We start from the raw sequence: 27,410 nt of genomic DNA, 5'->3' as shown, positions 1-27,410 counted from the left end.
CAGACTCCAGCAGATGCAGAGCTGGATGATGCTGAGAAGGGGCAGATTTATGAGTATGTCTGCAATGGAGGATGAAGACTGGAGCTAGATGGTGTCAAACGTAAAGTAGACTAAGGCGATGAATGGAGCAGAAGTGGGTTGCAGTTGGTTGGTCTTTGATGCTTATTGGCTTCTGTGGAGGCACAGAGAGCAGAAGAAGATTGGCAGTGGTAGATCCAAATGACACGACAGTCAGGAAAAGCAGCTAAGGTTAAGGCTCCATCAAGTTGCAAGGTAAACGGACCTCGCAGTGTTAAGTAAGTACTCAGCCTGTGTTGGTACACCTCACGGAATAATGCCTCATAATGCAAAAATGCAAAAGCACATTGCACAGACCTTCATTTTATTTTTCTTACAAGCCAAGGCCAGTTTTTAAGATTTTGTAAAACATCAGGGACAGTCAGCAAATCCCACATTGATTAGCGTCAAGGGGGACAGGTTGGTTAAGACAAGGAAAGTCAGTGGGGGGGATTGATTGCACTCTCATGATGGCAGATTTTCCCTGCTGTGCTTGTTTTTTAAGAACATTACTTTAGATGTCAGTGCTTAGTTTTGATTTGAAAACTGCATCATTGTATCCACTCCTCTGCAAGTATACATTTTTTAACAAATTTATACATCTTTAGTTTGGCTGAATAGAATATTTTAGATATTAATATGGTCTGTACTTGTAGAACTTTTTCAATTCAGAAGACTTGACCAAAGAACTTTACACTAAATTCAGTCATTCACCCATTCAAGGACACACTCACACACTGATGATGGCAAGCTACATTGTAGTCCTGGGGTTCATTGACAGGCGCCAACAGGTCCTCTGACCTCCATAAGTAGGCAATGCGGTCAAAGTGTCTTATCCAATGACACAACATTGCTAGGCCGAGGTGGAGTCTGAACCTTCTGCATCTGAATGTCACTGTTGGATGCAGACTTTTGATTTTATTTTCTTTTGGGGGGGTGTTGTGAATCGTGGTTGGATAATTTGTTGAGTAAATTTTTTTGTCACTAAATTGGCAGAGGGAAAGAAAAAAATAACTCAGGACAAGATAAAGAAACAGAAATTAGTGTGAGGATATGCTATACAGCGCAAATTCAAAAGAATGTGGGAGGAGGTCCTGACCCTTATAAGCCACAGACAACAGGCTTTGGAAGACTGTGGTACACAATGCATAAACCTCAGCTTCTAAGAACTGAAACAGCCTTAGAAAATATGAAAATAGTGAAAATCCTACAATAAGTAGTCAAGAGGCCTTAAGGCCTGATAGAAGCAAATCAAAATTAAGAAATCAGCTGACATTGAGCAACATTTTTAGAAGCTAAATGGGGGTAGATTATCTCTTTTGAAAGCTAAGCCTCCATCTGCCACTTCATCCCAAATGATAGATGTCTAACAGGGAGCAGCGAGAAGAACATAAGGACAAAGTGTGGGGATATATCACCTGCACTCACTTGTGCAAGCCAAGCATAGTGATGTAGAAAATGTGACATTTACAAAACGAAAACAGTTTCCTGCTAATGGCAATGTTTTTTGTAAAACAAAAAAGAACCAAGTGCTTAACACACCTAACTGGGGAGGGGGCGTTAAAGTGGGGTTTATCACATGCCCCACAGTACGGTGTTGTGGCCAGCATACGTTAACAGTGAGACATAGGTGGATGCAATGGAGAAAATCTGGTCATTTTTTTTCAAATAAATTACCATTCAGACTTGGAAAATAAATCTGTTGGACATACGGTACGTTTTAAAATTTTCCCTGCAGCCCGGTACCAAATGACACACGGACTAGTATTGGGTCAGGGCTCAGCGATTGGATTCAATGGTTTACGGTTTAAATTGTTCACAGTTCTTGCTGTATGGGTAACTTTGAAAAGACAGTGTCCAACCCATAATTATTTGATTTCCTGAGTTTTATTATTTTCTAGTACTTTTCATGGCATAATGCTAGCCAGACTCTTAGAATGGATTAGTTGGAAAATATTCAGTCAATTCAGTTAAACCAATTTTGATTAGATTGAATATCAACATTATACCAGTTGGTCTGAAACTGACCAAATTAACTGATTTACCAAACAACCAATAAAAATGCTAAATGACGTTTCACCAATCTGACGGTTTGGCTATAGTAAAGTGTAGTGTGTAATACAGTAGTTATGGGCCCAGTGGCAACAATGGTGTCAGATGCAGGAGTTTACCTTCGATAGAAGGGTTAGTGTTCAAGCCCTAGCTTTGGTTTCAAATGCTGTTACAGAAAGTAACCAGTATTTTGATCGGAGTCACCAATTTGTATTGGTTTGCCTTTTTACCAATATAGAGTGGTAAAAAACAAACAAAAAAACACCACCATATCTGATTGGTTGTTTCAACCAATAGATTGCTTGGACACATAACTAAAAACCAGATTGGTAAAATTCAACCTTTCTTTTTTTTTGCTGCATTGACCAATCTGTTTTTACTGTCCTAGCATTTTGAGGAACTTTCGGTAACATCAAAGGTACGTAAAGTAGATGTTAACAGACGTTTCCTCCCTTCCGCACCAACGCCAGGGTGTGGATTGTCCCACTGAGCTCACTACTACCTGTCAAGACTGACCGCAAGCCCAACATGTTTACTGCCACAAATTATGGTGGAACCCTGGCAGCTCATTACGGTAAAGGAAGGACACTCAAACGGTAAAGCAATTGGTCCCAATCTGCTTGCCTGTCGAGGTCCTTGCATTCAGACAGGTGTGCATAAAAACCATTTAGTGAACGTCTGAAATTATTTCCGTAGAGCAACCACATGGAAATGTGATGGGGGATAATTGGAAGTCGGCGTTAGAAACGGCAGCTCAGGAGGTCCTTAATGCACAGAAATCTGGCTGCTGGTCTGTCAGAGGAGATTTTAAATTAGCTTCAGTGTCATGGAAAAAGTTATTTACAGTTTATTTTGCACTTGCTGGAAAATATTGCTTGTTTAATTGGCTGATTAAGTCACATCCAGATGGCACCTTTAAATCCTGCCTGTACACCCAATTAATGAGGAGAAGTGTGCTGTAAAAGTTGATACCACTTGTTTAGTTTCTGGAAAAAAAGAAAACAAAAAAATTCCATCTGCCATGAACTGAAATATGCAATAAAACTGTGGAAACATCTAATTCTACACCCATCTGTCAGCTGCATGTTTAACAGATGACACTAGAATTCGTTTTAATTTTCCTTTTTTTTTAAAGCAAAAACAAGAAGCCTCATTTCCTGAATCATCCTTTAGTTAAAACGATGCAAGAATTCATTATTGAGGTCAACAGAACCTTTCACCAACTCTGCAGCAGATACTGGAACATCCTCCTGATGTAGTACTCATCTCTTGTTTCGTAGCAATTGCTAATTATTCCAAGGATACATTTTATTTTATTTTGTGGTTGCACTCCACTTAACATCAGCATTTGCTGTTTGTTCACACAGAAAAAGTGACATGTGAATGTGTGGCTCATGAGCTGTTAATTAAACCCCAGTAACCCCACCCCTTTCCTCACCACACACATATGCACACACGCTCCCACACTCTACCTAAAAAAAATCAGCTCAGAAGCAAGACAATTCCTTTACTTATATGATTTAATATGCATAACAGCACTAGGAAAGAGACCAGGCAACACGTTTAAAATTTCTTTGACTGGAAAGAGGTATTTTGGCTCTTTTTAATGTGTAAAGTTGTTTACTTAATATTTGTTATTGTGAACTAAATAGCAAAGATGATGATTATTAATGAAAGCAAAGGGCGAGAAAAGCAGTAAAGTTTTGGCTGCCATAATCATCCATCCATCTTCTCCTGCTGGTTCCTATCTTCGGCAATCTATTGCAGAACATTAAGACATTAATATCAAACAAGACCTTTTATCCTTATCATTCATTTTTCACAGCAGCAGTATATCATACGATACGAAGATGTTTTTATGTTGGATAACATGCATCATTATTCCTCATTGCTTGCTCTCCTGCTGCAATGTGCCTGTAGTGGCTCCTGTAATGAACCACAGTGCAAACAGTGCTTATAAATCTAAGCACTAACACTGTGGATGTGATTTAATTTTTAGCTCTACAGACACTAGGCAAACACAGACAGCTGCCAATGAAATCCAGCAGGTTTGCCTGAGTCAAGTGAAGCTCTTTGGCAGTAATTCACTGACTAAAAAAGATGGTATTTATTTTATCGAGGGGCTGATCTTCTGCTTAGCATGTACAATAATTCTATACATCAAGAACATCAGGAAAAAAATGCTTTCATTTAACCGATTGAAGTTATTCTTTTTATCAATTACATTCTCTCTATAGAAGCAGCATGTCATAGCAGGATTAAAATAATTACCTACACAGCTATGGCCAACATTATTGATAACCATGGCAGGTTATTTATTTATCTATTTATTGTCTGGAGAAAATGACATTGGGAAAACAAATACGTCGTTAAAAAGCTTCTATCTGCCTCGTCCAAGGGTCATAACTGAGAAGGAAGATGACATATATAGCCACTAAGTGAAGCTTTCCCCTAAGAACCCTTAACAAATTCAACACAAAACATGTTAGGCAGAACATCATCGCAATGAGTTGATAGCTGCTGTGCTGTAAGATAGTAGCCTGGCCGGCTAGACCAACTTATGCTGTATACACAGCATATTAATATGGAAAGGAGTGAGGAGAGCCGTATATGAAATGAGACTAACAGAGTCAGCACAAACAGTTTAGAACCAATTAGATAACTACAGATGTGATGCAAAAGTGTATTTTTAGCCAATTGTTGACATTTTATTGCTATAAACAACTCTATAGCAAAGGGCAAAATTACTTTGTTGCAGCTCAAGTCTTGGCTATAATATTATAAATGGATCTGCCATGCGATTAAGGAATGGTCTGTGGTCTGTGTAGCTTTATTTTTGTATTTCAACTTATCATGATTGCTTGTGTTACTCCAGATGTCTTTAGTGCTTTTTATTGAATGGATAAAAGCACATTTCATTTGTTTATATTAACCAATCAATGTCTAGAAGCAGGTACATGTCCATCGACTTCATATTATTTTTTATGAAATGCACATTTATAAGCCAAACAAGTAAACTTTGGTTTGAGTTTCAGTTCTTAAGTAAACACTCACATGGCCAGAAACATAGGTTCAAGTCAATCAACCCATTTGTTCTCCTTTAAAGGGATCGGTGCCAAGCGAAGTCTGCTTTAATTTGATTGATGTGTGGTTCACTAACCCAGGGGTTTGGTTGTAATTACTCTTTGTGCTCACCATGATAAGGAAATTCATCAAGCCATTATGTTGCTTCCAGTTTATCATCAATACACAATAATTAAATAAACCAACCGCACTTGTCTTCAAAGTCACTCCTCTTTGCGAACTCCAATGAGTGGAAGGTCAAAGGTCATGCTCCTGCTGAAAGTTAGATGGAGCTCAAGAGCATATTTTATCTAACCATTGTTGTTGATATCTCTAAGGCTTTGTTAATAATTTTGTTTGAAAAGTAATCTTAAAAAATGAAGTGCATTTTAAATGAGTTAATCCAGTTTACTTATAAACGTATGTTATCTGCAAACTATAGTTGGAATACTAATATCAATATCAGTGGCGGCTGGTGAAAAATATTTTTGGTGGGGCTGATATAGCCTAGTGTATATCTCCAACTAATCCGGAATAAGAATTCAAATAAACAATTGGAAATGAAATACAATTTAACAGTAATGATTTAATTTGCTATATAATAACAGTAACAGTGATGATTTGGGTCACTGTGACGGGGTTCTTTGGCCTCCAAGAATCCAGGCTCAGTCGGGTTACCGGTGTTGGTGATTTATTGTGCTCAAAAACTCAAAACAGGGTGCAAAAGAAACTAAACATATACAAGATACTCTGGGCCTCCCTCCAGTTACCAGCAATGTAACAAAGAAACAGAAAACAAAAATGGCTGCTCTTCTTCCCACAGCCCTCATTAAATAGTTTAAGCCCCTCCCCCCAGGCTCTCTTATTTCTGATTTCTTCTCATTAATCAGTTTTGTCCATATATTACCTCCACAAACAATTAATGTACAAAAACAAAAAATTTTTACAACTTAATTCCTTTACACAGATTCATTGACTTATTCAATTAAACCAAACTGGGTTTGAACCCAGCAAATACGCCGCCAGACTGAAGATGACAAGTCCCCGTAGTATAAACACGTACACCCCCCGCCAAAATGAATGACAGTAGGTAGGGAAATGTAGTTTATATAATTTTTGTTGCTTATAGGTACACACTCTAGAGAGTAAAACTGACATTTATGAGTTAATATCTAAAAATACATTTTACGTTTCTCTCTTCTTATCAGGGAGGGCGGTGCCCTAGCGCCCCTTATGGGCCGGCCGCCACTGATTAATATATTTAATCCTACCAGAAAAATCCTGAATCATATTTTTAAACTTTTCAAACACTTAAAAGGCTTTACACATAATGCTCCAGGGTAAGAATGTTAACTAATATGACAATGCCCTACATTAAGTCAAAGGACTCTGGTCAAAATCCATTACAAAATTCACCAGGAATCCCATATACAGAGAGATGGTAAAATGCTGAGAGAAGTCTTTAAATAGCATTATAATAAATTATTATAAATGTAGATCCATCACCTGAGAACACTAACTATTGGTCATAGGATGACATGTAGACAGATAAAAAAAATAACCAATGACTAAGTCATAATGACGTCATGATCTGATATCCGAAAACTGTTCATGTTCTTTCAAAAACATATGAATGAAAATTCTCTAGAGCCATTGTTAAAATACCAGCCACCTAAAAACTGACATAAATAGAAATTTTTTAGTAGAGTTATTCGGAGTGTTGCTTAAATAAGGCCACCATAAAACCTGTCAAATATCTTTGTCAAACCATGGAGAAAGACTCCAGCAGGGATTTAAACCATGGAATTTCTCTCTGACAGTCAAGAGCACTAACCGTCGCCTTGCAGCCCTCCAAATGGATAACACTATTTCGAAATGTCAAGCAGTGATGCCGAAACCTGTTTTGACACCTATTGACATTTTTCCACAAGATCTGAAGGCAGCCTTAATGATCTCGGGCTTGACTCTTATGCTCAGATGCTTAATCGATTGCTGCCGCTTAATTGCAGCACTGTGTTTGTGTTTCTTTACCTGAACGACCTGATAAAAATCTCTTAACTTTTAATCAATTGCACCTGACCTGAAAGAATCTGCTTTCATTTCACTGTGATTTATTCTAACTGGTTTTGAGCACTCTTAGACCCAGCAAAGAGAGGGAGGCATCTCATTTTCCTGGAATGAGTTTAATTGCTTGTGTCCTTTGGGCGGTGATGAAGTTGTTCTTTTCTCAAGTCTGAAACTTGGACAAACCTTCTGACTGTAAATTAAAGCTGCGTGACTTGGGACCACCCAGTTGGATGTTTTAATTGTGCTCGTAGATCATCTCTTCCCTAGATAATTATCTCAACAATCATCACTCCTATAATAATGATGATCAATTGTCCCACATCTCTCTGACAGGGATAATGAAAAGTTTATTAGCCTCCCTCAACCTTACATAAATGGGTAGGGAGTTCTTAATTTACCAATGGAAGGGAAGAAATAAATAAATAAGTGCACCAATCTTTAAAATAAATCCTTCTTAAATCTCCACTCAATGAACATCATATACAATCTAACTTGTTTTTATTATCTGCTGTTAGAGGTCTGATAGGTCCAAAAATAATATTAATGCAGGACATTTGGCAGTTTTTTTTTTTTCTGAAAAACTAGGTTGTTGTTTTCAAGATTTTTTTCTCTAAAGAAACCATAAAAATAAAGAAAAGCCTTAGTCAAAGCAGTTAAAATTAGGTTTTTGTTTAAAAGTGTCATCTAGTTTGATTTTTATAACTTGAGTATTGTTTCTTTTAACAATTAGATCAGATTTATTAAGTGCCAGATGTTCTTTTTGCGCTTCTGTTTCACCATTAGTGGTATTGATCCTTCATGCTGTTTTGTCTGACTTGTTTGCCACAGTTTATTGTTGTTCACTTGCTGCCTGGGCACAAGAAGTCTTGACCATCTCATTGGGGGGGGTGGCACACCCGTGTGGATGTCATGGCAACCTGGATGACACAAACATCTACAGGGATCTCTAAATGCTGGATCAGGCATATATATATAAACTGTTTTCTCACCCCTCGTGGGGTGGTATGTATCATCCTCAAGCTCGGGTCCTCTACCAGAGGCCTGGGAGTTTGAGGGTTCTGCACAGTATCTCAGCTGTTCCTAGGACTGCGCTCTTCTGGACAGAGACCTCTGATGTTTTACCTGGAATCTGCTGTAGCCACTCTCCCAGTTTGGGGGTCACAGCCCCCAGTGCTCCAATTACTACTGGCACCACTGCTGCTCTTACTTTCCACATCTTTTCTAGCTCCTCCTTCAGTCCTTGGTATTTCTCAAGCTTCTCGTGTTCTTTCTTCTTGATGTTGCTGTCGCTTGGGATTGCCACATCTATCACTACTGCCTTCTTCTGCTGTTTGTCGAACAACATACATATATATACATATATATATATATATATATATACATATATATATATATATATATAAGCAGCAGAGGTAGTGATTGACCTGACAATCCCAAATGATGAAAGCATTGCCATAGCTTATATCGCTAATGCAGGTACAGTCTAAATGTTTTTCAAGCATTTTTTTGTTCATTAAACACACTATATCCATATTGGCTTGTTAATAGATGCTTTGTTACTAAAAAAAAAGGGAGGCTGACTGTTATTGCACATGACCATGTTATTGTGCATTGAGAGGTATTGAAATAAATAAATAATAAGTAATGAACTGCAATGACTGTTAGAGAGAGGAATTATACTGTTCGATGGCCAAAGGCCTCTGTGGTGCAGCATATAAAATGAGTCTTACCGAAGGTATTTCTGTGGGTGAACAGCACATCATGAAGAGGATGTGCAGAATTGGCCACCATGGGTTTCATCCTGGCCAACATTCTCCTCTCTGACACTGCAGTCAGAGTCCAGCTCCTCCCCAACAACGTTACTGGACTTGCGGATGAATTTAAGTCTGTTGACGTCCTTCACCTTCAGTCTGCTGCCCAAACACGTAACAGCAAAAAGGATGGCATGGGCTACCACAGACTCCTAAAACATCCGCAGCATCGTGCGGCAGATGTTGAAGGACCTAAGCTGCCACAGAAAGTAGAGAAGGCTCTCTCAAAGCCTCTGTAGATGGGTTGCAAGCTCAACCCCTGCATCCCACTGCACCCCGGTATACTTTATCTGCACAGTACTTTGGGCATGAGTTTCATTTTCTTTCTTAGTCTTTTCAAATCGTGAACATTTATAAAAGGGAAGGGAATAATCCTCCCGTATAACTTTTGGTATAAGGAAAAAATTGACTGGAAAATGCAACTTTAAGGCAGTCAATACCATCTCACAAAGGCTAACAAATATGAGGAATTTATTTTCGCATAACAATTGAAAACACTTTGTATTCTTTTTGAAGAAAAGCTATAAGAGGATTCCATTTCCCAAACGATCAACTATTATATGAATAACATAGCCCCTTCAGGGCTATGGAACTCAGAAGGTATGCAACTGTGATGAGTCAAAATACAATATTTGTCACTATAACCCTCTTGTGTCCCTGCATTCAATTTATTGAAATTGGATTTTTGTCACAATGAAACTTCATCTTTCTAGAAGTAGAAAGAAGAAAAGGTTTATACAGATGTTGACTTTTCTCTTTTTTCTCCAAATATTCACATCCATCTCCATATTCTCAACCTGCCTCAGAAGGCCATGCAAAAGCAAAGTCAGCATTTTATTTTTACACTTGATTTAAATAGAGACCATACAGATCTAATAACAAAATCAGTGGCAGAGAAAAAAAACAATCCTTTAAGGATGTAATCTCGTTTAATCTCAGGTGATTTTTAAGGGCAAATGCAGAAAATGTTTATACAGAATGTGCCCTATATCATTGCGTTATGGAAGTGCTTTTCATTTTACTTTATCGTATAAACAAAATAAAGCCAAATGGTAATTTTCTCACATCTGGTTTAAAGAGAAATGTCTAGATATCCCTTAACCTGATAGGACTTAAATAAATACTTTAAAAATGGGAATAAGACTGACAGATTTGACAGATAATATTTATTCTGTAAAGATGTTACAGTACATGTTCTTTTACTCTTTTTAGTACTTTTAGTGGTGTATTTATTATATTGTTAAGAATATTTTGAAGAATAAATGCATCACTGCTAAATAATGTGAAATATTTCGAGGACATATTGTAGATCCAAATACAAACCTACTTTTCAAAGACTATATAAGCTGTTTTTTTTTTCATTGCACATTTTTTTCCATTTGCTGAAGAAAATAAGCCACAAATTAATATAGCCTGAACTCAAAACATGTTTTTGCTGCTCATCTATAACCTCCTCTTCCTGTCTTTTGCACCATAGGAACATCACACATTTTTGTGTGAAATGAAATTGCATAAATATATTTGGCAAAAGTGATGATATCTAAGCATGTTTTGTTAGGTAGGTGTTGGCACACACCGAGGTGAAAATTCGCGTTCTCACTGTCCTGTCTGCTGCATGTGTTTGATTCATCAGTTAATGTTGGTGTCAGTATAGAGGAAAGAAGCAGAGAGGAGCATCACGCTGGGAGGAGGTAGACTCTGCGCCTTGTGACAAAGACTGGAACAAGAGGAAGTGACAGGATGATCACTTCTCTTTTTTCCTAAGAATTTTTCATGACAGAAGGAGGTGTGCTTGGAACGCGGGATTCATCTTCAGAAAGAGAGAGAGAGACATAGGGGTCAGAAAGTCAGAATATGGAATGTTTCCTTTGTCCGCAGTTTCTGAGCAAGCATTGTTGGCAAGCTGTATTTCAACAGCAGATTTAGCCAAACTTGATCCAGCAGTCTCACTTTTACCTGTTTCAGGCTGTTTCACGGTAAACAAACCCTGCCTGGATTTCCAAGGATTAGTGTCCACATAATTCTTCCTCATCAAGCGGGCTGGCACTTAATCCGCTCTGTTCTCCCATTTGCTTAAAGCCTTTTTGTCAGCTCGGTGCTTCGCATTGGCCCCTTTTGACACCTCTGGCTGCTTCAGAAGGTGAAGTATACAGTACGGTGTATGAATAAAGGGAGAAGGAAAAAAAAAAGGATTTGCTGATCAGATTTGAAAAACTGCTTTTAGATCTTGAAATGTTGTGACCGTATATGCCAAAGGCCAGATTGAATGGGCATACATTTGTTGTTGTTTAAATTGATTTAGTTTAGAAGTCATCGGGTTCTATTCTTGCAAATAACAAAAAAAGGGGATGGTGAGTAACCCAGAAGCTGAAAAAAGCTGAATAAAAAGGGGAAAGCTTTGGGTCACTTTCCACTCTCTCTTTATTCAGCTACACAAAACAGGCCGTTCACACCAAAAGGCTTTCCCTTTTCTTCCTTTATATTGAGATAATTGTAAGTATGCTGTTCAGATGTTCACAGAAAGCAAGCTGCTTTAATTTCAACTGCCTGGAAAATAATCAAACGTCTCCAAACAAAGAGCTCCAAATTCTAACAAAAGTAATGTTTCTATTAGAAAAGGGAAGCTTAACAGTAAACCAGAAAAAAATAAAAATAAAATACACATCAATTTAGTTTTTTTTTTGTGTCCCAGCTGCTTTCATGATGAGCTGAAAAATCTATTCTATTAAAGGGAAACTACCGTAATCAATTTGTTGTTGTGTGGATCCAGGGGATGAAAATCACATCAGAAAGTTTCCAAGATGATTAATTCATGGTCCCATTTTTTTCTACTGTTCAACCGTCAGATATAACAGAATAGTAGCTTTACAGCTTTATGCACACTCTTGGAAACAGATTCAGATTAATCATGTTTGAATGCTAATTTAGTATAAGAGAAGGACAGTTTGCTGAGATAATACTGTAACATTCGTCTGGGCAGGCTGTATTATTGAGTTGTGAAGTAAACCGTACCGGTGTGGAGAAGCCAGGTTATTATTTATTTTCCTCTCATTTTTGAGGTAATTAAATTGTAAATTCTCCTACATGTATTGCACTGTTAATCTTCCCTTATTACCTTGAAACTCTGTTTTTTCCTTCCTTTAATAGCAACTTTATCTGAAAAAACATGAAAGAAATCCTGCTGAGAAATGTTGGAAGTTTTTTCTGTCTCTTAAAAAAAGATATCAGAACTGTATTTAAACTGGGCACAATTATTTATTTATTTTGGGTTTTACCCAGTAAAAGTTTCCCTTTAATTTTTGATAAAGAAAAATACAAAACAATGATTTTTGCTTGTAGTTGTAGTAATAATGCTGAGCTCTACCAAAAGGCAGAGGAGTCCCTAAGTGAGTTCAGTCTTCGATTAGCTTTTTTAATAAGTTAAAATGTCATAAATGCACAATAATTATTGAATATATTTTTCGATACATTTCTATCAAAGTATGAATATAGTTTCACCGGGATTATGTTTTTAAATCTTTTTTCATTCATCAACATGTTTAAATCAGAAGCAAGAGGACTTTTGATTAGTTTTTCTGAAAGTGTTTTGAATCGACAAATGAAGGAACGTTTATTTCAATCAAAACACTTAAACACAAAAGAAATGAATACACATAAATTAGTTTTAAAAGCAGCAGGAGAAAGTAGACAATTGTTAACTCCTACCCCCTTGTCAATTAATTCACTGCAATAACACCAATGAAGGAGTTTATATCAGCTCTGTTGACTCATGTTAGTGGAACCTATAGCTGATGTTTCTGGCACATCCTCTAAATCACATTTGAAATGACCCACCCGTAATTCTCCTGGTTATAGTATTGTTATAGTTTTGCATTTGGTCATTTTAATCATAAAAAGACATTTTGTGTGCTTTTTTTTGGAAAGAACTCCAAGGCAGAGTTGAACCGCAATCATTCCCCACTTTTCAGTGATGGCTTTTCTCTTTTAACAAAGATGGCACAGTGACAAAAACTGCAAAACTGTTAGCTTGTTAGCGAGGCCGCCAAGCATAACTCAGTAACAGCTTCATTTCCACCCACTGAAAAGGAGGCTCCTATCTCAGGGAATGCATCCACACCAATGCCATATCTGTGATATTTGTTGCATTACAACAATGTCGCATTACAATTTTGTCAATTTGTAATCCAAGAAGAACAGTCTATGAGTTAAGATGTCTTAAGGCTAAAATAAGAATTTTAGAAAGATTATTACTAGAAAACATACTGCTTCTGGTCTATGGACATCCATGCCGTTATGCAGATTAATTTGTGTTTATTCTTGTTTCCCTTTCACAGCAGAGCTTGACTGTAGCACAGATATGGCTATAGTACAGGTAGACCACAGTTATCTGTCAGGCTTCCCTCTGCAGATGAGCTGTTTTAAAATATGTCTGTGTATGATACTATAATGAAGCAAAATAATAAAAAACAAGCAATGTGCCGCAGGAAACGTTGAATAACTCTTGAAACACAGTGTTATCTGAAGTTAGAATAATGCAATTACAAATCATGAATTTTTTCATGCACAGGAAATTCCCTTCCTGACACAAAACAAATGTGTGTTTGATTTCACAAAATTAATTAAACTCATTACTGATATTTCTTGTTAAAATTTAAACTACATGGTTTTAAAGTCTGCTATATTAGATATAAATTCTGATGCTAAATACCACTTATGCTGCCTACTTATTTTTCATATGAATTAAAGTATTCCTAATATAGAATGTATTGAATTTCAGCCATGGTTCAGTAACAGTGCTACAATATGTTTGCTGTACTTGAATAAAAATGAAGAAGTTACAAAACACAAGTCTGACTCAGTAATGATGCTGATAAAAACATACAAGTGTAGTAATGCCACAGGCTCCTTGGCTGTTTGTTATTATAGCATAACTTATAATTTCTTACATTTTTATTGCCTATCTCGACTAGCGTAAGTTTTCTACCTTCAGTCCTGTTTTTCCTCTTGTTGCTGGTGTTGTTTAATGTCCATTGGGGCAGAAGTGGTTTATAGTGATTAAATGTTTGTTTAATTTCCACCTTTGGCAGGTTGAAAGCACACAATGGTGAGGCGGGTAGGTTAAGAGAAGTGATTCAGCCATTCCAACCTCAGAAAAATAATCGAATTGAATGTTTATGGGCCAGTAGGTTAACATGAAAAAAGATGTACTGTCCGAAAGCTCACTGGCCCAGCAAGCATGCTCAGCATGCTGGATTACCAGTCAAACGCCACTCACAGGCATGCTTATTACCGTGCCAAAAAGAAGATAAAGGCTTGTCAACTCAGAAGAGAAGAATGAGAAAAGAATAAAAAAATAAATAAATAGGCAATTCCTCACAAGGATGTCAATATAAATCCCTGTAGATAAATCATCCACATGATGGAAACAAAAGATTTTACCAAAATGTTATTCTATAAAGGCTTATTATGTATTTTTTTCATCAGTTTGTGGTCTAAATTTGGTTTTTATCAGGTTGTTTGTTTGGTACCACCCTTTAATCCGGGGATGTACTAATTTTGCAAGGGTGAAGAGTCAGAACGGTTCAAAATAATATTATTTACAGGGGAAATAAGTGTGTTAAGTTCTGGTCAACACTGCTTAGCAGGAGCAGATGACTAATCATTTCCATTGCACAGCTTTCAGATGTAGTCAATGGTAGACCACATAGGGAGATTTGAATTCACATTAAGGTTGTCTCCTGATAACTTTTAAGTTCTTTAGCCTACTCAAGTCATTACTCTGGGGTTAGAAACTTGAGATCAGAGAGATTGATTAGTTAGAAACTAATCAATCTCTCTGACCTGAAAATGCTTTATTAAACCCCAGTAGGAGCTCTGGTGTAGCTTGAGAAAGGACTGCCTGATTTCCTTTTTTTTTTCCGCAAAACTTGTGTGACCAGTGACCTGATCTGACCAGTATGATGGTTTTACATAATATATGCACATAGGTGCTGAAAAAACCTCTAATGTAACCTTTTTTTCTATTTTAGAAAATCATGATATCTGCATAATTATTTATTTTCTGGAAGATTATATAACATTAGTCCCCACCTTTATTAAGTTAAATACGGTGGGAGAGATACATGTTGTTGACCGTTTGGTGACTGGAAAAGAATATATCCATTCGCAGGTTTTTTTTATTGCTTTGCAAAAAAAAAAAAAAAAAAACTAGTCTTTTTCCTCTTAGATTAAACAAACCCCCAGTTACAGTAATGGCACCAGACAGCAGTCCATTCAACTGTCCTTGACGTTTTTCGAGTTATTCTTTTGTAAAAGCTGATGCAGAATATTGGGAGTAACAGCATTAGATATTTAGCCCATTAGTAACTGTTTTATTGTTTCAGTAAGGAGTAATCTATTTAATTAGATTCTCATTTGGGTAACGGCATTACATTACTAACAATTTGGAGTAAGTGTGCAGTCTGTGCTACAGCAGATAACAGCCTTTGCTTCCCAATGCAGTGTTAGAGAAGGGGTGCTGAGATAGTGGCATATGTAAGGCTGAATGGTTAAGGAGGCGTAATGCGCCTATCACTCTTGACTTTAATGGCCTTGTTTGTGGGTGCAAACAAAGAATTTGACTAAAGTCTTTTTAATGCTCCTTTATGTGTTATTTTATTTGTTTTATTGAGAATGTACTGTATGTGTTGATGGTGGGAAACACATTTCCCCCTCTAGGGGTTAATATACTTTATTGAACGATTTGAACTTTTAACAAAGTATTTTCTACGCTGGTATTTATTTAATATTGTGTTTTATATTATTGTTTAGAGCTTTATTTTTTCAATTTAGTTTTTTTCAGATCATCATCATTCATACAAAGATAAAAAACAAACCACTGGACTTTGTCTTCCCATCCAGGAACCCTTTTCAATTCAAAATGTCTGGAGTAGGGTTTGAATTCGAGGCTTATAGAGAGGCATCAAACAAAAGCCTTGTTTTGGTTTAGAAAACATGCAAAGTAAACAGAAAAAAACAGGTCCACCCCTTAGTGATGGGGAGTCGTTGAGGTCGTTGTTGGCCTGGGTGACCAGGAGAGATGTTTTGGTCCCCTGCATAGTGATGGGTAGAAGGAATCAGCTCTGTCGCTGTGTTGTAGGTTTTTGAGAGCTGAAACCTGAGTCCACCCCCTCTGTTTAAGGTTGGTTTTTCTCTCTTAGCATAAATGGCTTCCTTCACATCCCTTTAAAATCAACTGCCTTCTTTATCCAAAATAACATTTTTGTCCTCAAACCAGTGTCCTTTGTCCTTAAGGTGTAGGTGGACGGCAGAGTCTTGTCCTTATTAGGTAGCCCATCTGTTTTGAGCCATGCATCTGTGGAGAGGCTGTTTGGTGTCTCCAATATAAAGATCAGAGCATTCCTCACTGCATACACCACTCCGCTCATATTTGTTCTGGGGGTTTTGTCTTTAGGATGCACTAGTCTCTGTTTAGGGGTCTTGTTTAGTTTGAAATGTACTGGGATTTTGTGTTTGAAAATAGTCTTGAGTTTTTCAGAGACTACAGCATCATATGGGATTGCAATGTTTTTGCGTTTATTCTTCTCACCATTATGTTCTTATGCATGTCTTTTGGATTTCCTTACTGATTTGACGCCCAGTTAGGGTATCCACAGGTTTGGAAAGCATATTTTTCATAGTACAGTATATGTCCCTGGACACAACGTTCAGATATTTTGTTATTTTTATTTATGGATCACTGAATTAATACCTAAAGTAGATTTATATTTAATCATTCAAAACATGTTGTATCTAATCTTTGAAAGTAATCAGAATCCATGTACATTTAAGAAAATAGACTATCTGCATAGCTACTTCACCTGGTAACTAGTTACTTTGATTGAGCTTGATCATGTTATTAACTCCTTTAGTGTTTTGGACAAGTAAATTATAACTAAACCTAGTAACTCTTTTTCAAATAATATTCCCAATGCTGCTGGGGCACTAAAGAAAAAAAAAAAATTGTAATCACATCTAAGGGTTTTCACGAAAATCCCTTAAAATGTGTCTTTATTTAGTTTCCTATTTATAAATGAGCTGCTAATAATTTCTGTCACCTATTTAAATAATAATTGAAATATTCATGATGTAATCTTTGACCTCCTTGAGGACAAAATTATGTTTATTTGGCTCTATGCAAGGAGAAATTTGTCCAATCATCAGTTTGTTTAAAGGTTGTCTTCCTCATCAGCCTCCTTGATCAGACTAATCATCCTTGTGGTGGCTGTCTTATCTCCCCTAACACCTTTCCCACACTCGATCATGTCGAAGCACGCAGTCTGCCGTTTTACATTATTAGATCCCTGTAAGAGGGCACTTCCTCTGACTCTGAAAGGCCCCTGAAAATGAAGGTGAGGAAGATGGAAAGCGACGGCTCCTGCCTGCTCGCTGCAGCGGGAAGTGAAGGAAACGGTGCTGATGGACTAATCTCTTGCTCTGATTATCTTCTCATTACAATCAGACGGGAGCCACTCGCCGAAGAGGAGAATTTGTAATTACGCTCAAATCTCTCATGACTAAAACAGAGAATCCTTATCAGGGCTTTAGCTGCAAGCTTACATCAAATCACTCAATTTATCAAGTCATTTATAGATGAAGATTGTTGTTTGGAAGGGTTGTTGCAGCATGATTTAGAAGCAGGAGATAATTTGCTTAACCTCTCATTGATTTTCGCTGCCCCGCTGATCCTTGCATGACGGTTGGAGCACAGCTGCGGGGTACTCCCAAGTTATCAATCCATCACAGGGCAAATACAGACACACTGGACAGGAAAGCATGCATGCCAGCAGATGAGGATTTCTTTTCTCCGTGAACCTAATGTGCACTGATAAACTGGAGTATTCTGAGAAATCCATGCATTTACAAGGTTAATTTGAAAATGCCAAACAAAACATTCTTATGGATGATTATTGATCTCAGTTTAACAGTTCAGTCAGTTTCATTTCCTATATCTATAGAGGAAAAGCAAATAAAGCAGAGGGCCAGATATACTGTAAGAACATTTAATGGATGGGAACATTGCTTTGCCAGAAAAAAAAAAAAGGAAGGAATCTAGTATTTATTTTTTATGTATGAGAGAAAAAAGCGGTGTAGCGACAAGGATAATTTATTCTCTAGCTATAAGTTGTATCACGAGATGGAAATAAAAAAAATACTTAAATGCCAAGGGAGCTGAAACATGAAACTAGGTTCCAGCTGACAGGAGTTTGACTTGTAAATCACTGACCTCAGTTTTTCCTGGAGATTAGCTGCCAGGAGGAGAAGGTTGGGAAATAAAACATTCAGCCAGCATAAAGAAAATTATAAAGCACGTTAAACAATATTCTTCCCAGTTGAACGATGTTTTAAGTATGTGGGCACCTTTAAAAAAATTAATATTTTACTGAAGAGTGTCTCAAAGTGTGTGTTTTCTGTTTTCTTTTTCTCTTGCACAGCTCAGAACCAACAGCATCTTGCCTGCTTCAGGCAGATGATCGGAAAGCTGCTGACACACAGGCGGACATTGCAGACAGGAACGGCTGCATCAAAGGAAGCAGACGTAAACGCCACGGCCACCGCAGGGCCAGAGTGTGAGTTGGTCTCTGTGATCTAACTGATGCTACAGTATAATGAAATGCTGCAAAACTGGTTTAAGCTCAAACAACAAAACAAAACAAAACAAAGAGTTGGAAAAACATTAGAAGCTTTAGAAATCAGTCCATATTAAAGATGTAGGTGTTTTAATGAGAATGATATGCTTCTTGTGATGAACAGTAGGAGTTTTTATTTTATTTTATTTTTTTATCTGGGTTGCTTTTGTAGATCACTGTGCTTATGATAAACCACTTCTGAAGCCCTGCTGAATGCCTTTAGGGCATAATTCTAAGTGAGGAAATCATAAACTAATCTTGATATACTGGAGAATAGAATCTGAAAAAGTCTTATCAGGTCAACCTTGGAAGAACAAACAGAAAGACTGTTGTGTGGAAATTTGCTGTACGCCTTTTAGTTCCCTCCATAGAAACCTTAAATTGGAAGTCTCCTTCACATCCTAACGAGTGTTACATTTTTGTCTCTTTAATCAGAGGTAAGAACCTCTTCATTATTATAAAAGCTTCAAAGCATTTGCAGCAGCACAGCGGGGAGAAATATCAAGATATGCGAAGCACATTTTGAAGTTGCGTCACTAACATAAAGCTCAGTGAAGTTTTAGCCTGCAGCGACTGTTGGTATTAACATTTTACAATGAACACAAAGGCATGCAGACTTCTGATAATGAAATTCTCTAGTAAGGGGTGAAAGAACAAAAAGTTATCTGACAAAATGCCAAAAAGAGAAAAAAACTGTTTAGCCTTTGTTCTTCTTTAATGTTTTTTTAAGGTTCTGTTTATTTATTTATTTGTATTTTTTTATCATCACCTTCAGCTGTGCTTTTAAACAGGTCTGTGAATCCATTCTAAGCTAAATCTCGATTTCTTATATAGCCCTCGTTTGAAACTAATGTGATACTAAGCACCTTTTCCTGTTTGATTCTGTTAGATTTTCATCACTGTGATTGATGCCTTTTCATGTATACTTTTCACACTTTAAGGCTCTCTGAAACCAAAGTGAAAAACAGCAATACCAGAGTAAAGTTAAAGTAACCATGAACAAATAGATTAAATGTATATGAATTTTTTCAGTCTATAACAGATGTCACCACTCATATCGATGTTTTTCTATTTTACCTTCTCTGTTTATGTCTTTGGTTTGATGTTTGGGTTTATCTTATTCTTAATCTCTGTTTGCTTAGTTAAGGTTAGAAAAAAGCAACAGAAAAGTGTTTTTTGGCTGTTAACATACACCTTCGCTGATAAAGACGTGTGATATCAATCCATGCCATAACAGCTCCATAAAACTGTATATAAAATCTTCTAGTTGATTACTTTTCTTTCTCGACAACTTATTTTTTCTGATGGAAGAAGCTGTAATTGGTCTACAATGATATCCAGGGAAAGTCTATTTGCACATTCTGTGCACATTGACTTATGATCAACACTCAAATTTAAGTGGTCTATCACTCAATGCAGCCTAAATATGTAAATATCATATCACATTAACAACGGTTGAAATAATGTTTCATCTGTGCTTAAAAAAAAAACATTTCTGTTTTTCACACATTGGTTAATTCACTGTGATATTTCAGCATTTTCTTGGTGAGTGGTAGGCTAAACCTATGCTCATGTCAACTTTCACCACTTGGTGTTTCAAGGTATTGTGGAGGATGACCCATCCTCTCCATGTGCGAGAGCATCCACAAGCCTTTTTCTCCTCGTGCATGCTCTGTTTAAAGTTCCTGTTCTCATAGCTCATACAAGCTTACTGTGTCCAAACGTCCGCTCTAACTCCTAAATCCCTCAATCAGTATTTAGAGCTGGGACTACAGTATATAATGCACTTTATAGCGACCTGAGTTAATGACCATTCGGACAGATGATCACTGCTTTTTGCTCCCCATTGGTCAGGTAACTCCTCCTCCTGTGCCATCTTTCTTATTAGGCGCGGCTGTCGGGTTGCGACAGCCTATAGCGACAGTTGGCAGCTGTGACAGCAAAAACCAAAATACTTTGCAAAGAGAACTCTTGGTGCAAAGCATTCCGGGATATATCCACCTCTTCTGAGGCCTTTCTGTTCTTCTCATACAACTCATAGACACTTTTTCTCTTATGACCCTTGGCCATTTTCAAAAAACCATGGTGAGAAAGGTGAGCTTCAATGTCTTAAACCGTTGCACACCACACATACACACCTGAAAATGCGCATGGGCAGAAAAAGACACGAGCACGTAGGCTGGCCTTACGTAAACATATCACTATAATGACTGACAATTAGGAGGACCACTTATCTAGATGATCCACCCGGAAATAAAATATTCTCTATACCTTTAATGGAAAATCAGAAAATTTATATTATTTTATTGTAAAATTGGTTAATAATTTTCAGAAATATAGTATTTGATATGAGCTATCTCCCATGTGTATAGAGCAATTAGTATAGTTGTAAAATTATCTAAGAGTAACCAAGCCTGCTGCAGATGCCAGTATTCGATTTTATTTAATCCAAAAGGAACCAGGTAACAATGGAACATGTTGCATTGTAATTCATTAAGCTAAATCTTCCTTTTTTGTGAAATATCATATTTACGTAATGTTAAAACATATTTTTATGCAAATATTATTTGTAATTTAGCAACTAAATATTGCTCCACCAGGTTTTCTATCCTGCTACCCTCTATCTCCATTTCCACCTCCTATCAATCATGGTTTTCTAACATTACCCAAGGGGCTCCAGGCTTAAGCTGTTTACACAGAAAGTCACCCTGATCTACCAGAGAAGTGGGTTACAGACTAATAAAATTTTTCTTTTTTTGATATAAGAAATCTTTCAATTTTTGTCTTTTCATTTTATGATGAATACCTGAAAAGGATTTGATTATGCAACAGAATACACCCTAAAATAATTTTAGAGAAAAATGTTTTGCAGAAATATGTCTTTTTAAATATGCAAGCTCTAAAAAATGTTTTTTTTTTTAAAGAAAAATAAGCTCCCTCCCCCTTGACTTCCTCTAAACATTTGTGAATTTATAAAACAGAATATAAAGGAAAAGAAGGGGTTGTAGGTGAAAATGGGATTTTGCAGTTGGCTCTTTCTTCCTTTGTGACTTCCGTTTGTTTAAAGTTTTTAAGAGGTCACAGTTGTGGCTTATTTAACAAACTGCTGTGCCTGGTACGAATGCAGGAAATTGGGTCACATCATTCATTGTGTCATGTCTTTACCATGGCTCCCTGTGTGTCCAAAAATGACTCTGAAGAGCTCAAATTAAATGCTTTAAGGCAGTTTCCCATCATGCATTCGCTGCTTCATTACAAAAAATGCAGACATGCAGACAACACTTTGACGTCTTCAGTTGGAGAACATATGTTTTTTGGGGGGGAAACATGAAACAAACATTCTCTAGAAAAGTTGAGAAGGGAGAGAACAAAATAGGATATTCTATAGTAAAATACTTATATATAATATACCAACGGCAAAGTGAAATGAAAAAAAAAAAACGTGATGATAATAATAATAAATGAATACATAAATAAACTGTATTAAATTTGAATAAGAAACCTGTACAGGGCAAATTTACAATATAAGACTAATAATAGCACACCCCTATCAATGATTGCAAACATTTAACACAGTATGACGCAAAATATAAATCATTCTATGTGCATAAAACACATTCAAACATCACAACCATCACAAGGTCGAAGGGGCATCCTAGGATCCAGCTGGACTTCCTGAGGAATTCATCCAACTGCTTCCTCTCAGCTGTAGATCAAATGCTGCTCCAACAAAATACGCTATAAAAGAGCACTGATGCATCGGCTTTTTGAAGCTGTTGCTTCTGATTCAATTCATTTGAGAAAATGTGTTCATGTTCATATATTTGCTTTAAAGCAGTATGATTCTATTTGTTTATGTTATACTTTTCTCGTTAAATTTTTATGTTTTTAAATCAATTTCCGGCACACATGCTGAAGATTTTCATTTAACAGAATTCTCTAATAATGTCTTATCTTGTAGCTGTTATCAAGTTGCTGTTATGTTAAAGCAAGTATTTTAAAAATATTTTTCAATCAAGTTATATCTTTTTGAAGTGGGTCAGATTCAATTGTCTTTTTGAAATCACCTTTTGAAAATAAAACCCTTTAGGCGTGCATTAAACATAGTTACCCTAAAATCTACATACTTACCCTGTTTTAAACACTGTTTTTATTATTGTGCTGATGTACTTTTTATCACTAACAATCATTCTATTAAGAGAAATAAAAGCAATCCTTTGTCAAACTTTACATGAGAAGTTTGTTTTTATGCTATTAATTATTAATTATTATAAGACAAAATTTGAAATCTTGATTTTTATCATTATTTATTACACTAAATAATTCTATCTGTAAATTCTGGCAATTAAGTACACTTACGTATAGACTATAATGTTGGTCTTTAAATAAGGAAAAGGTTTAGAAATTTAAACCCACCACTCCATTTTTACTTCTGTTGTAAACCACCAACACATAAAAATAATAACTTTTAAAGAATTCAAACATACCAGCACCCCTCGTGACCCCACTCGGGACATGCGTGTCAGATAATGGATAGATGGATGGATGGATAGAATTTAAACATCTTTTTAAATGAGTCAATTCCAGCTTAGCAGTTTAATTATTTGTGTTTTATCCAAGAATCAAATACAGAATTAGATATTGTTATTAATAAATTACTAATATATATTCCATCAAAGAATGATAGTTTCATTTTATATATTTGTTTATCACTTGGTCCATGCATGTGTGAGTGATCCGGAATATTTGATTCAAGATTGATTTATTTATTCATTTTTTTTAAGTTTATCTATTTCAAGATATGTTGATGTAAATGTAAAGTAAAATATAACCCTGAATGAATAAAATGTGGAAGAAATTTGTTAAAACTAATCATATTGGCTCTTTAATAATTAATTCTCTACTTAGACATCAAACCTATAAAAAATTAATGTTTCATAACGAATAAAGAGAAATCATCATGCATGTACTGTAAGTTACACTAATGTGTTAAAAGTAGCTTAACAACATCAGAAGCTACTTAACGTTGTACCAACCTAATATCAATTCAAAATGAGTCTGACACACTGGTTAAAACATTTATTAAAGGAATAGTACACCCAAAACATGATTAGCCTTCATTTTCTACTCACCCCCATGCTGAACAACACCCTGGAGTACTTTTTTGATATCTCAAATGCATCTGGAGATCTGGGAGGCTTCTTGCTGTCTGCTGACATTCAAATAATTGAGGTCTATGGTGCCCGAGACAGAAAGGTCCATAAAAGTCCACAAAAAACGTGTCAATATTCCTCCATACTGGTCGTCCAATGTATTCCAAGTGTCCTGAGTGGGTAGCATCCAGAATTTACTCGAAACGAAGTCATTTAGAATGTTTTAGAGCATAAACAGTAGTGTATAGGATTTCCTGAAAGCGCGCACATGGAAGCCGGAAGCCGGCAGACCAAACCAGATGAAAGTGCGCATTCAGCGTCTCCTCTTCCAATAATGCAAGCGTAGAAGAAGAAATGTGCTGTTTACCTGTGCAAAGAAAGAAACAACGAAATAAAAATGTCTGAGGACTTCAGTGTTGAGGAAGAGCATGAGTTCTTTGCCGAGCTGAACGCGCTGGTTTGGTCTGCCGGCTTCCGTAGCGTCGTGATCGCGCATGTGCGCGCTTTCAGGAAATCCTATACACTACTGTTTATGCTCTAAAAACATTCTAAATGACTTCGTTTCGAGTAAATTCTGGATGCTACCCACTCAGGAAACTTGGAATACATTGGACGAGCAGTATGGAGGAATATTGAAACGTTTTTTGTTTCAATATTGGGGGTGAGTAGAAAATGAAGGCTAATCATGTTTTGGGTGTACTATTCCTTTAATAAATGTTTTAACCAGTGTGTCAGACCTGTCAGTAAAATCTGTAGTTTTGTCCATCCTTTAGAAAAACCCAATCAAATTGTTCATCCCTTCAAATCAATAAAGTCTGTGCACAAAAGTATTATTTTATAGGATAATATATAACATAAAAAGAGATACAGAGAGACATACAGCCAATCAAAGGCCAATTAACCTAACAGGTTATGCTTTTGGACAGTGGGAGGAAGCCGGATTACCCGGAGAGAACCCATAATGTAGAAGAAGACTGTGCAAAAATAAGAAAGACCCTGCACTGGGAGTGAACCCAGAACCTTCTTGCTACAAGGCAACAGTGCTAGAAATTGCACCATTGTGCAGCCAACAGCGCAGAAGGTGAAGAGCAGTTAATACAAGTCTGCAAGGGTCAAGAGGGGGGAAAAAATAACAAAAAAGAGCAAAAAGAAAACAAAAAATTAGGTCGCCAACCATCCTTGCAACCATCCAACAAGAAACCATAGAGGAACTGCAGAAGTGGAGTGTATATGAGGAACAGAACAAAGAATGGGCTTATGAGCTGACATGGAGCAGGTGTGGATAAAATTAACTGGAACAGAGCCAAGGGGAATGGAAACTGGCAAGATGGGGTGACAAAGAGTAACACACAAAAACACAACACTATCAGAAGATAACGAAAAACAAACTTATTTAGGAATTTGATGTTTTTTTCTCTTCTGTAATGCTATTGCAGCCCTACAATTATCAAACTGCCTTTGTAAGATTTTGAAATAACCAAGAACCTGTTTAAATTCCTTGGTCTCTTTTTGCATAGCAAATTCCTGAATTTTCAACTTCTTGTTAAGTTGTGTGATTTCAGTCGTTAAGTCACTGTTCTCTGATTTTAATGACGTAATGCTCTGGCTGTAGGTTTTGGCCCTATCAGAAACATTCATAAATTCCAGTTCTTTCTGTTAAAATTTTTCATGCATTTGTTGTAAAGTCTTTTCTTTATTTGTGAGTCTTCGTCTCACCCCTAAAAATTCTTCATTTAACCTCGTATTTTTTTCGCGCAGGGATTTTGTTTGAGCCATAGACTCATCAAAGTCTCTCTGTGCGTCTTCGAGAGAAGTTAGAGTATTTTGAAGCCTTTTGGTCTCTGCTTTCAAGGCATTTTCCTGAACTTGAAAAGCTGTTTGGAACTCAGACAGCTTGTGGTTAAGATTCTTGATTTCTTTCTTTAAGTCAATGTTCTCTGATGTTAACATCGTAATGCGCTCACCATTCCTCTTGACCATTTCTGTAGCTTTCTTTAAATCCACATGTTTCAGTTTAAGTTTGTTTTCTCTTTGTCTTAAAACATTTTCGTTCTCTTCGAGTTTTTTTCTCAACTCTAAAACTTCTTCATCCAAGCTCTTGTTTTCTTGAATCAGTAATTGTGCTTGTTCCCTAGACTCATCAACCTCTTTTTCTGCGTCTTTGAGAGACGTTAGAATATCTTGACGCTTCTGGGTCTCTGCTTTCCTGGCATTTTCCAGAATTAGCATAGCTTTGTTCTTCTTAGAGAGCTTGTGGTTAAGATTTTTGAATTCTTTCTGTAAACCAGTGTTCTCCTTAGCTTTCATATTGACCTGCTCGATAGCATTTTTAAAATCGTGGTCTTTGAGCTTAAGTTTTTCTTCTAGCTTTAAAACTTGTTTACGCAGGTGCACGTTTTCTTCTTCCAGTAATTTTATTTTAGCCTTACATCGATCAAAATCTTTTTTTAAGACTTCACGAGAAATGGGTTTATATTGATCAGTTACCTGAATTCCCATAGCCTCCTTGTGTTTAAGATCCGCCTTAAATTTTTCCATCAATAATATCTCCTGTTCTTTTTGGACTAGCTTACTTAAGTAATAGTCAGCGTTATTATTTGATTCTTGCAGTTTTATCTTTAAATCTTTAATTTCTTTAGCCTGGTCTTTGATTAGAACCGACTTGTTAGCAATTTGTACTTGCGCTATACAGGTGCTGGTCATAAAATTAGAATATCATGAAAAAGTAGATTGATTTCAGTAATTCCATTTAAAAAGTGAAACTTGTATATTATATTCATACATTACATACAAACTCATATATTTCAGATGTTTATTTTGTTTAATTTTGATGATTACAAATGACAACAAATGAAAATCTCAAATTCATCATATCAGAAAATTAGAATATTACTGAAGACCAATAAAAACAAAGGATTTATAGAAATGTTGGCCAACTGAAAAGTATGAACATGAAAAGTATGAGCATGTACAGCACTCAGTATTTAGTTGGGCCTCCTTTGGCCTGTATTACTGCAGCAATGCGGCGTGGCATGGAGTCGATCAGTCTGTGGCACTGCTCAGGTGTTATGATAGCCCAGGTTGCTCTAATAGTGGCTTTTAGCTCTTCTGAATTGTTGGGTCTGGTGTATTGCATCTTCTTCTTCACAATACCCCATAGATTTTCTATGGGGTTAAGGTCAGGAGAGTTTGCTGGCCAATTAAGAACAGGGATACCATGGTCCTTCAACCAGGTACTGGTAGCTTTGGCACTGTGTGCAGGTGCCAAGTCCTGTTGGAAAATGAAATCTGCATCTCCAAAAAGTTGGTCAGCTGCAGGAAGCATGAAGTGCTCTAAAACTTCCTGGTATGTGGCTGCGTTGACCCTGCACCTCAGAAAACACAATGGACCAACACCAGCAGATGACATGGCACCCCAAACCATCACTGACTGTGGAAACTTTACACTGGACTTCAAGCAACGTGGATGAAGTGCCTCTCTTCTTTTCCTCTAGGCTCTGGGACCTTGATTTCCAAAGGAAATGCAAAATTTACTTTCA

At 36.7% G+C, this 27,410-nt stretch overlaps 1 protein-coding gene across 2 annotated transcripts in view; it reads left to right on the top strand.

The window, feature by feature from the left end:
• Positions 1 to 27,410, top strand: part of srrm4 (serine/arginine repetitive matrix 4) — a 104,627-nt gene that overhangs the window by 36,941 nt on the left and 40,276 nt on the right. For both annotated transcript variants that reach the window (XM_038293446.1, XM_038293439.1), the window contains exon 2: positions 18,524 to 18,658. In XM_038293446.1, coding sequence (XP_038149374.1) covers positions 18,524 to 18,658 — 135 coding nt within the window. The remainder of the gene's footprint in view (positions 1 to 18,523; positions 18,659 to 27,410) is intronic.

Source organism: Cyprinodon tularosa, unplaced genomic scaffold, assembly GCF_016077235.1.
Source record: "Cyprinodon tularosa strain WSP-4 unplaced genomic scaffold, ASM1607723v1 ctg109, whole genome shotgun sequence".
NCBI classification, from domain to species: domain Eukaryota; kingdom Metazoa; phylum Chordata; class Actinopteri; order Cyprinodontiformes; family Cyprinodontidae; genus Cyprinodon; species Cyprinodon tularosa.
The sequence above is the reverse complement of the archived record's forward strand: the minus strand, read 5'-3'. Positions and strand labels throughout refer to the sequence as shown.